This window comes from Etheostoma spectabile, chromosome 15 (genome assembly GCF_008692095.1).
Source record: "Etheostoma spectabile isolate EspeVRDwgs_2016 chromosome 15, UIUC_Espe_1.0, whole genome shotgun sequence".
Lineage (NCBI taxonomy): Eukaryota > Metazoa > Chordata > Actinopteri > Perciformes > Percidae > Etheostoma > Etheostoma spectabile.
In genome coordinates, this window is record NC_045747.1 from 506,257 (window position 1) to 518,339 (window position 12,083).

The following is a 12,083-nucleotide window of genomic DNA, read 5'->3' on the forward strand; positions in this document are numbered from 1 at the left end:
GGGTTTCTGCTAAAAAAGTTTTTTACAGGGCGGCGGCGGGGGGGGGGGCTGGTTGAAAAAACACAGACATTTTAATAAAATGTACAACTAAAGGCGGCCGCACAAGGTTTTTGGAAAAAAGGTTGAGTAAAAAAAAAAAAAAAGCAATACCACAGATGAAGCAGTCGGCCGGTTCCAAACAGGCACTACCGCAGCAAACCGAAACAAAAAAGGAATTAATGAAGGTGAAAGGAGGGATGGGTGTCAAAGGAGGATTTAGTTCTCCTCTGGCGCGTTGTCAAGCTTACTGGAATGGAAAAAAGAGCCGTTGTTGACTTTCTCTTCATCCACACAGTGGTCTACTTTCAGCCTCTCTCTCGCTCTCTCTCTCTCTCTCAACGTTCATTCAGCAGCTCAAAGAGCGTCACAGACACACTCCCATGTACTCTCACACACACACACACACACACACACACACACACACACGCGCGGAGCGAGAGAGCAGTGAGTGACCAGCAGCTGCTTCCTCTCTCCGTCCAGAGCCGCTTCCTTCTTTCTCAAACATAAAGGGATCATTTGGACAGCGGGCCATCTCTGGCTGCTCTCTGTCTTTTTTCCGCGAGGATTCTAACTCGCCGCTTGTCTTCTCCACTTCAGCCTTCTTCCCTCTCCTCACATTTCGTCATTTCTTTTTATTACCCAGTGCCCCCCCCCCATGTCCCCCTTCCTTCCATTTCCCTCTCTCTGTCATTCTCTCAGCGCTTGGTTCTAATTTTGGAAGCATGGAACCTCGGGGAGCGCTCTCCCAAAGCTATTTACGTCCTCCCCCACCTCCCCCTCCTCCCTCTCCTCATCTCCTCTCCCTCTCGTCGGCCGGGAGGAGAACAGCATGAAGATCCTTTGATGCAACCGAGCAGGGGAATTCTGCTTCTCCTCGTCTCTCTGGATTTTTTGTTGTTAGCTGCGGAAAAAGTGGCGAAGAGGCTGCAGCAACGGATTCCTCCCATCACGCCTCAGCTTTATGGAAATGTTTAAAAAAAAAATTTACAGGCTACACACAGCATCTGGAATTTCTCTGATTGCCTCCTGGTCGGGGTTTTCTTGTTCAGTTTGGTTGGCAAAGACTCAGTGCACCAGAGGAAACAAACTTTTTTCCCTTCTTTTTTCTTCCATCTGCAACCTACCAGCCACTGCCACTGCTTTAAGATCCGGAAAAGTTCTCTGCATGGATCAGGACTCCAGGTGATGTAGACTGACCGGAGAAAGTCACATTTCAGCTTATTGCAAAGACTGAATTCAAGCTGTGCATCTTTCCCGTTTTGCCGATTTGGATTGCTTCCTCCAGCCGAGCAAAAAGGCAAAGATCTCTGCAAGCTGCATCTGAGGCTCCACCACTAGAAACAGAAAGCAGGAGCTTCGTCCTAGGTGTCAGGGACTGGCCAGCACGGACTGAAGAGCCAGACAGCACTGTCAATAAATCAAACTGAACAGGATATCTATCACAATAAAAGCACATTGGAGGCTTTTCTGCATTCTCTTTGGGATTTTTGATGGAATTAACGGTATTTTCACCCTCCAAATCAGTTAAATGATGATCATTATTACAAGAAAAGCTCAGAAAACAATTTTTGAAGTTTTCTATTTTTAAGTAACCGATTCATTCATTTCAATCCCAGACTGAGTAATCTTTGATAAAATCTTTTTGAAAGAATCTTTCAGTGCTTGGCAACTTGAATCCTAAACGGAGCTATGCCGATATCTCGGAAGAAGAACTGACTTGGTGTTTTATTCTGTGACAACGAAATAGAGCTGCCTCTTGTCGGGGCATGCTGTTGCATCCCACGGTGTCAGGATTGTGCACCATGTTGCAGACCATCTACGAGACGGAGTCCTGTTTCTCCTCCGCCAGCACAGACAGCCACCACCAGCCTCTGGAGCTCCTGAGTGGCAGCAGGGGCTCCAGCAGCACTACCATGCCCACTGCCGGTGAGTCATCTCTGGGAACAGGAGAGGGGGGAGGGGCGTGCTGGTGGATCAGACTAAAAGGTTTGGATCCAAATGTTAAAAGGGTTTTCCATAATGTCTGCTAATTACTTTGAAGTGTTGTTGCTCATGATGTTGTTGTTGTAAGGAAGCCTTGTAACAATGACAATAATGGTACATGAATTGTCATGAATTCATGCATGACTAGATGCATGAAAAAGCATTCATGCAGTACTTTGTAAATCAATAATGTACAAGGATTAATAGTATCTCATGCGTGACCTAATGCATGAACAACACGTTAATTAATGCATCAATTGAGGTATTTCAATCATTGTGATTTCTGATTTATTAATATACCGGAAGGCTTCTGTCACCTTTTCCATATTATGTTCTGGTGTTTCGCAGAAGCTGTTAGTGCATGTAAATGGTTATAGGCTTTTTTGTGGGGGGTGCTCAGAGATTTTGTTGATAGAATAGCAAGGGTTGAAGAAGTATTCAGATCCTTTACTTAAATGAAATACCCCAGGTACTAATACCCCACTGTGAAAAATAAAACTCTTAAAACAAGTAAAAGTCTTGCATTGAAAATGTTACTTGAGTAGAAGTATGTAAGTATCACCAGGAAAATATACTTTGTTTGTGATGATTTGGGGATTTTTTTTTCCTTCACATTTAAGAAATAAACGGTGACAAACAATTACAAACGATACACTGAGACGAGAACGCGTCCCAGGGCCAACAAAAATATATATATACAGTATATATAGTACCATTTTTACTAATACAAATAATAATTAAACAGAGGAAAGACGGGAGGGAGACAAAACAACACATGCAGAAACATGCGCACAGATCAGGAAAATTTACTTAAAGTATTAAAAGTAAAAGAACTCAATGCCGAGCAAGTCCTTATATTTTAGAAAGTGAGTAATCATTTCAGCTGGACTTGTAGGCGTTATATTGTTGCCTAGTTACTCTTATATTGCTGGAACACTAGTCTATATCAACGCTAGCTAGCTAGCTAGACTATTTGTCCTATCTGAGGACTATGGTTTACCTGGTCATCAGATCTCTGCAGGGTTAAAATCCACGTAGCTACTAGACTATCTGTTCCAATCTGAGGACTATGGTTACCTGGTCCTCAGTCTCTGCAGGGTAAATCCAGACAGCTAGCTAGACTATCTGTCCAATCTGAGGACTATGGAATGTGGTCCTAGATCTCTGCGGGGTAAATCAGACAGCTAGCTAGACAATCTGTCCAATCTGAGGATATGGTTACCTGGTCCCAGATCTCTGCAGGGTAATCCAGACAGCTGCTAGTATATCTGTCCAATCTGAGGACTATGGTTACCCCGTGATCCTCAGATCTCTGCAGGAAAATCCAGAACAGATAGCTAGACTATCTGTCCAACTCTGAGACTATGGTTACCTGGTCCTCAGGTCTCTGCAGGGTAATCCAGAACAGCTAGCTAGACTATCTCCAATCTGCAGGACTATGGTTACCTGGTCCTCAGAGTCTCGCAGGGTAAATCCAGACAGCTAGCTATACTAAATCTGGTCCAATCTGAGGACTATGGTATAGGTCTAGTAGCCAACTAGGGAACCGGAACAGTTGAGTACACTAAAGTTTTATCTGCAGAAGTGTTTTTTGAAGTATGGCGGGTCCCCTGTATACGGAAAATGACGGATGCTAATTTGCTACTTATGTGAGAAATTGCTAATTAGCATAATTAGCAGTATTAGCTTAATGTCCAGTTTTATACTATATTATTTTGCACGACTGTTGGCCAATTTCTACAATAGTGAGTGGTTTTAGGGTTTTAGGATGCTTGATTCTTTTCTGGCATTTTCAGATTTCAAAGAGGTAATTTTTTAGAGTACTTATTGTGTTTTTTAGGTTCCAATTACTTTCAGGCATAATTATTATAGGTATTTTTGTGGTAAACATCCATCTTACTGTCTGACTCTCTCTCTGCCTGGCAACATGCTGATTGGGGTTTGATGACTTCACCTGTTTCTGCTCTGCGTCTATGCTTCAACCCTCGTTACCTACCAGTCTGCACTGCATTCGCCACTCATATGTCCTTGTATATAGCGCCTTGTTTTTTTCAGTCCTCCCCTTGTCAGATCGTCTGCTACCGGAACCTGTTATACTGCCTGTTTTTGGGAAAAGCTTTTTTTTGACTCTGTAACTGTGTGATCCCGGATCGCCTCAATTACTTTCCGTGTTCTCCTCCCCGGACTTCTCGGATCATCCAGTCTGCTCTCTGCTGTTCGGCTACTGGGGTCTACACATGTGCTGATTTTTTTGATTTCCCGGTACCTCTGAAACTCCCATACCCTTTACCCTTTAATAAACTATTGAACGTGACGCTTTTGTGGTCCCATCTGTTTGGTGTCGACAGTACGATTGACCAAACATGGACCCAGCGCCCGGTCATAACAGCATGGAAAACCGACGGGCTCAGAACACCCCACCGCCCCATGCAACGCCTGGTAGAGACAGAGAGAGAGGTGGATCGCAACACGGCTGCCATTGCCTCTCTACTCCAAGCCGGCTTCCAGCAGCGTCAGCAGTTCAGCCAGCAGCAACAGGCAACAATAGCAACCAACAACTTGCAATGATTATTCAATTCTACCAACCTTTGCTTCCTCTCTCTGGACTGCTCCCACCGGCCCAGCTCAGTCAGCCTCTCACCGCCCGCGCACCCGATCTCCTGCCAGTCCCCTATACTGCCGAGGGCTGTCGGTTGTCCCAGACCCGGATCGGCAATCCAGAACGGTTCCAGCGGGGGACCCAAACCCAGTACAAGGTTAACTGACGACGCTGACGTTGTGTCCAGTTCACACCCGCAACCCAGGACTTTGCACTGAAGGGAAGGTGGTGGCGACGTCTGTTACGTGAATTACCTCTCACCTGAACGGGCCGAGCTCGTCATTGGGTGGGAAACTGGGCAGAGTTCGCAAACGCCAGACCCCCGCATGTCTACCTTACAAACCCTATGTCGCAGAGGAGATGCTCAAGGTATTTGATTTGGAAAGAACTGCCGACGGCAATCTCGGACTCTAAATGAGTATTCACCAAGTGAAGGACTGTTGCAGATTACCCCTTGACTTTTCGAACTGTTGGCAAAGATCGGGGGGGTGAGGAGGCTGAGTTCCTGAGAACATGGAGGATTGGGTGGATGCTTTCATCACCAAGCTGCGACTAGGTAAAGGAGAGAGCTGGTTTCCCATGATCAACCCCCACCACCCCACTCCCACTCTCGATGAAGCCATTGCCGCTTCGGCTTAGTCCGATCAGCAGACGAGGATTCAGGCCCCCCCGCCGGTTGTGAGAGAGAGGGCCGCCAGGGTCACATTCACAACGACACACGAGCGTCCACCAAACGCCCTTCTTCCTCACGCCCCAACAAGAATCTATCCACTGGACCAGTCCTGAAACCGATGGGATCGGCGCTTGGCCTCCCCTAACCCCTGCAGAGCAGCGCCAGCGAGCCTCAAACCTCCAACTTTGTCTGTACTTGTGGGTGGGGATGGTATCGAGGTACGTCACCTTGTCCAGTTAAAAGCCGCGAGCTCACAGCAGAGTGATGAAATCCGATGATCTCAATGGAAACATTATGTCCACCCTCCAGTCAGTCGGGAAAACCCCTTCATCCAAGTCCTGTCTTCACCTGTCTGATTTTACCCCACCCACTCTGCCAGGCTGTGGACTCTGGCCAGTACAGAAGAAACCTTATTGCACAGGACCTTTGCTCGTCAGCTGTGGCTTGGAAAAAAAAACCATCGATTTGTCCCTCTGTTCCGCCCGGGAGCCATGCCGATGGTCACTACTGGCCACGGTTTACCCCAATGCAATCACAGCCAGCGCCCGTATCTTGATGGTGTAGGAGGAAACCATCGTGAGGCATCCATCCGCTTCCATCTGCTCAGCCTCCAGGCCAAACCCTAATCCTGGGCTACCCTTGGTCTTGGCTTCCGTCTCCACAAAATCACTCACCCTCGATGGGCCTCTCGCCCCGAACTGTAGAAAGAGTGGGGGGGTCACCTGCCACCTCACGGACTTTTGCGTGCTGACCTCGCTGTTCTTCGTTTACCCGGCTCAGTAACCACCCCAGCATTGGCCCCCGACATGTCAAAGTCTGACTGTTACACATGTGTTAACGGTCTCCGAGAAGTGTTTCAACCAAGACCAAAGCCACATCCACTGCCCCACCAACCGTCCGTACGACTGTGCCAGACTTTTGATTGATCTTCTCCCTGGTTAGTGCTGCCCACCCCAAGGTCAACTCTACTCAATATCCCCTCAATGAAAGAAAAAACTTATGGAGGAGTACGTCAGGAATCCCGGGCAAGCGGACCTTTTATCCGCCGGTCTTCCCTCACTGCTGGTGCCGGGTTCTTCCTTTGTGGGATAAGAAATGGTTCTCTTCGCCCCTGCACTTTTGATTACGAGGGGTCCTCAATGTATGTCACAAAGCGAAGAACCGGTAGTACCTTGGGGGTCCTTGCTCTATCCTACACCTCTGCTTGTGAAGTTGCTCCAGGATCCACTATTTTCACAAAAACGGGACCGTGGAATGCGTACCCCTAGTGCGAGTAAGGGGAGGGTGACGTGGAAGACTGCATGTCAACCAACCACGAAGCAACACCGGCCATACAGTACCTTGGTCGGGTAATGCCATTTGGCCTCCCGAAACATCCACGCAGCGGTATTCCAGGCGCTGGTACAATGATGTGGCGGGGGCATTGCTGAACAAATTCGTCTTTTGTGTACCTGGATGACATCTTAATATTCGCTGTTCTGAACCACATTTCATGTCCAGCTGGGTTTCTTTGTCGACTTCTAGGGAACTGCTCCGATGTCGTCAAAGCGGAAAAAAAATGGAGTGCCAGTACGACTTGTGTCATAGGGTGAGCCCCCATTATCTGGATAGGCACCTGATGGCAATGGACTCACTCGCGACCCCGGCAAAGGTTCTCAGCAGTCACCTCCGGCCCGTTCGGAAAAGAAAGATGTTGTCAGAACAATTCCTCGGTTTTGCCAAGTTCTAATTTCTACCGGAAATCTCATCCGGAAGCTACAGCTCCGTCGCCGCCCTCCCCGGCCTCAACGCTCTGAACCAGCTTTATTTTTTTAAACCACCCTTTTTTTTTTTCTGGACCCCCAGAGGCCAAAACGACTCCGTTCATACCCTGCAAGGCCCGTCACCAACTGCCCCCATCCCCAGATGCCGTTCATCAGACAGGCAGTTGTTGTCGAGGTGATGCTTAGACATGGGGTGGCGGCGGCCACTAATCTCAACGGGCAGAAGAGGACAACAAGCTGCACCCCTGTGCCGTGCATTTTTTTTTCTCCAGGGCTTTTCCTTTCTCTGACGAGTGCAATTAGATGTTGGAGGGACCGTGAGCTGTTGGCTGGTCAAGCTTGCCCTGGAGGAGTGGCGTCATGGATGGAGGGGTACACACAGTTCCGTTTTGTCTGGGACTTGATCAAAAATCTCAATACATCCGCTCAAATTGGCCAAACGTCTTAACCCCCGCACAGTCCCGCTGGGCCTTTGTTTCTTTCACCAGATTCAACTTACACCCTGTTCATAACACGACCACCCGGTTTCGGAACACAAGCAGGACGCTCTCGTCCCGTCAGTTTCCAGAAGTGGCACCCTTCCAGGAACCTGCATGCAATTTTGCCTGGTCCCTGCGTTGTAGCTGCCCCTGACCTGGGGATATCGAGGTGGAACCAAAGAGCCCCTCGTGGTCATCCGCAGTCCCAGTGGGCATTGCCCGACGGTCGGTCGCTCCTCCTTCGTCCCAGAGAATTTGCGAGTCCCGGGGTCATCAAACTTACATTCAGATCATCTAGGTTTTTGTGAGTTGATGCATTGTTTTTTTAGGGTTTAGTTAAGCTGGAATCCCTCCTGACCAGACTTTTTGATATCCAATGCTTTTGGCAAAAAATGATGAAAAAATCATTTGTTTGGCTGAGTGTTTGCATTTTTCTGGAGGACAAAAACAATGCAATATTTTGAAAATACTTCTCTATACTTGCACCTGTACGATACATATTAATGGGTGTGTTACTATTTAAAGACTTATAGAACTATTGCAAATATACACTTTATCATATGCCATACAAGACAGGCCTGTAAGGTAAAGTCGCTAGGGCAACGTCCAAATGGCTGCCCCAGTGTTGGTCCCGCGCCAGTTTTGCCAAGATTCCAACCAAGGGCCCAGTTAAAATGTCCACCAAATGCAAAGACTTAAAACTGAGTCTGGGCCAACCCAGGGGTCGACCACCAGACGCAAGGCTCAACCAAGAGGCCTTACCTCCCACGTACCCCCCCACCACAAAGGAACCCTTGCATAGGCTACCAAGCAACTCTAAGGCGCGAAAACTGCTATGCTCACCAATGAATAACGAAAAGGAAGACAGCCATCAGCCTGATCCACCAGCTGTTGGATATCACCTTATTGTGGATGGGACAAGACTTACGGGCGCCTAAAGGAAGGAGAGGAAACTGTTATGCCCATCCAGGATTTTCAAGGTCCCAGTTGTTCCTCCTGCTTTTGGTACTTGTTGTCAGCTTGGGTTGCAAAGCGGGTTGAAACCTTGCACATCATCACCAAGCGAGCTGTAAGCCTGTAGGTATGGACGGCGAGGCCTACCAGTTAGTGTTTCTGCAAAGGGCAAAATATGGTATATGCTGGCATCATACTATAACAGCAAGAGGCACACCAAGAGAAGGGTGAAAGGGGTCCGTGAGGAGGAATTAGGATTGATGAAAGAAAAGAAAGAGGATAGTGAAGATGGTCTGCCTGACTTTCCATAGCGTGCCTGTAGGGGGCACCCTGTCTTCCATGAAGGAAGCTAGTGACTTGTGCTGGGACGCTAGCGTGACGGCCCCCCCGACCTTTGGACGCTTTTGGTTAATAGTCAGTAACTGGTTGCATTCAGGTATACAAGTCCTCTGATGTGTACAGAAGCAGAAAGAAGCCCTTTTTGGTTTGTTGTTTGTGATCTGTAACCTTGGGGCTTCTGCATGTCCAATGTCAGTGGAGAAGGATTACCATGAATTCGATCTCTGTAGATGGCAGTGAGGCGCAGAACACCTTCCCCTTTCCAACAGGAATAGAGGTGGAATCCAAAGAAAAGAGCATGCAGCGGGCCAGAATGGAACCACAGTGGTCACACCCAGATCTCTCGCAATTGCATTTATGCTAGAATTGTGCATTTTATTGTGTTTAGTTATTATACAGCCTTCTAACACCATTCAAACATAAAGACCAAAGACAGTTATAAGTGATATATCCGCCTCTCATGAGTGGGCAATGCTGTCAGCTTCTGACCATCATGATAATTACTTCCTACATTTGAAAGTACACAGTAGGTTCTCCCAGCCTTTTAGTGTGTTGGTTTTCAAGACTTTGTCTCGACTAGGTAGAGGTGTAGTCAATGAGAGCATAGGTGCTTACTCTGTGGAAGCTCTGTCCTTTTCCTCTATGTCTCTCATGGTACTTTGCAGGACCCTGCAAATATCTGTCAAAGATGACAATGTTTGGGTGATCCTAACAATTAAGGCCACGTCCCCCCATGCTGGCTGCTGAAAGATCTGCCCAACTGTCCCAAAGATGGCCAAACACGATAAATGAGCTGGGGATGCAATGACAACATCTGTTGTCTGGGTTTATTTAGGCAGGGACTGGAACATTGAATTAGCCTAAGAGAAAATTAGCCCTCCATGGTAGCTGGATGACTAATTTAGCTAACACTATTTGCTAATCACTAAGACATTTGTTCAGCATAAAATAACTTATACAAACTAAACAGTACGAAAGAAAGCGCAACAGCTAAAATTTATTTAAGAATTTACAGTAATAATAACAGACAGTATAAGAGTGAGTGATTGTATTTTATGATGAGCACAAGTAAAGTAAAACTGAACGTAACAGCTGTGATATAGTTTCACACAGTTATATTTTAGTTTTGAGGGTCTGTTAAACATGCTGGTCTCAGCTGGTGTTTGCTGAATTCGCATGTCAGCCCCTAAAGACAAAAGTTCAGCTTCCAGTGGCGGTGAAACGGGCTTTCTTGCACTATTCTACGGGAACAGATTTGCAGTAATACGTAAGGTCCATAAATCCCGCCGTTCATCATGATATCATTCTGCGCATGCTTGCCATCAACATCTTGCACATGCGCATAGGACAGATGTGTACCGGACAAGCCTCTATTGAAGGAGCACACACTTAATTTATTTGTACCAAAAATAACGGTCCGTATAACGTTTTGGTGGTTTGTGATTAGCTCGCACGTGCTTGATCTGGAGAACGACTAGAAAACTGTTGGTGGTCCTTGTAAATTTCTCGGAGGTGTGGTTCTATCCTGTAAATATTTTCTTGAGATACTCTTGTTATGATTGATACTATAAATAAATTGAATTGAAATGAATTGAATTTCGATAATGGCTATGAGTTAATAACCGCCGGAGACTTTTCGTTTTAAGGAAGACATGCTTTTTGGTGAAACTACTTCTTTAATGATTATTTTCCCATAATACATAATGTTTTCCACTACCTCTAAAAAAATAAAAAAAACTAGGTACTAGTCCCTTGCTTACTACATACTTATTACAACGTACAACAGCTAGCTGCCGACATCTTATTTGCAGGAAAACATGACCTAACCCTCAAAAATGTCAACAATTAGCGGTTTACACATTACATCAAAGAGCAAGAGGTTGAAATGTACGGTTATAGTGTTTACCAGAAAATAACCTAAACGTTTGTCCGTTATTTCAAAAAAATGTGTCAAAATTAAATCCAATTTGTTATAGATTGCATTTTGAAGTCTGAAGTGCCAGAATTGAATTCAGCATCCTCTAAACCTCTGAAACTCATTCCACATAATTGTAGAAACTGATGGGCAACAGTGCAAAACTCTAATTGTCGATCTGCCGACTGTATTTCCGCTAATTTTGCTAATAACAACGATTCATCTTTATCAAAAGTCATTGGATATTCAAAGTGTCAAGGAGGGGATCAGCTTACTAAGCCCTACAAAACAAGCATAACATTTCACAAAAAACCTCATGATCTTGAAATGTAAGGATTGTGTTTACCAGTAAAATTAAACTAAAAATTAACTAATTCCCTGAAAGTAATGGAACTTACCCTAAATAAATCACAATAAATACATAAAATTACTCTTTTAAAAATCCTGAAAATGCCAAAAAGAAACATCGAATCCCTCTAAAACCTCTAATACCAACTTACATATTGTAAGAAATTGGGCCATACAGTGCTAAAAATTTGGTCAAAACTGGCACGATTAAGCTAATAAATGCTAATTTGACTAATATGCAAATTGCGTCAACATATAGTTAATTAGTAAGCCATCGTCATGTTCCGTATACTGGGGACCATACTTCAATTGCCTGCATAAAAACTTGGTTGTACTCGAAACCTTTTCCGAGGTTACCAAATGGGGCTCTCTGGGCTGGCTACTAGACTATTACCTTGTCTCAGAGCTCTGCAGAGTAAATCAGACAGCTAGCTAGACTATCTGTCCAATCGAGGGGAATATGGTGACCGTGGTCCTCAGATCTCTGCAGGGTAAATCCAGACAGATAGCTAGACTATCTGTCCAATCCATGAAGCATTTTGTCTCCTCTTCACTTTTTTAGGAGAAAAAGGGGCTTTAGGGGCTGCTTCATAAATCACAGTCTCTCGTGACTTCCTGCAAACTTCCATCCACTGCTGAGTGCAACCCTTGTCAGTTGATAAGGATAGCCTTCGCTTGGGACGTTGTTTGAGACTTTAAAAGAACATCTTTTGAACGTAGAGCCGTGAGTGTTAAGTGCAACTCCCAGGACACTACCTTTTATCTTCATTTTTAATATATGTTTAGTATACAGTATACTGCGATACATCAACCGATGTGTCCCTGAGCAAGACACTTAAGACACTTAACCCAGAGGCATTCAACCTCTGACATATCTAGCAACTGTAAGTCGCTTTGGATAAAGGCATCAGCTAAAAAATATATATATATATTTATTTATTAATTAATTAATTATACTTTATTAATCCCACAAGGGGAAACTACACTTTTC

The 12,083-nt window shown here is 45.5% G+C and overlaps 1 protein-coding gene across 1 annotated transcript in view; it reads left to right on the forward strand.

Moving 5' to 3' along the window:
• Positions 1–671: 671 nt before the first annotated feature.
• The window catches only part of hdac5 (histone deacetylase 5), a gene marked incomplete in the record, with an annotated part of 56,219 nt that continues 44,807 nt past the window's right edge, over positions 672–12,083 (forward strand). Inside the window, 1 exon segment of the mRNA XM_032538288.1 lies at positions 672–1,965. Within this exon segment, the coding sequence (XP_032394179.1) occupies positions 1,806–1,965 (160 nt within the window).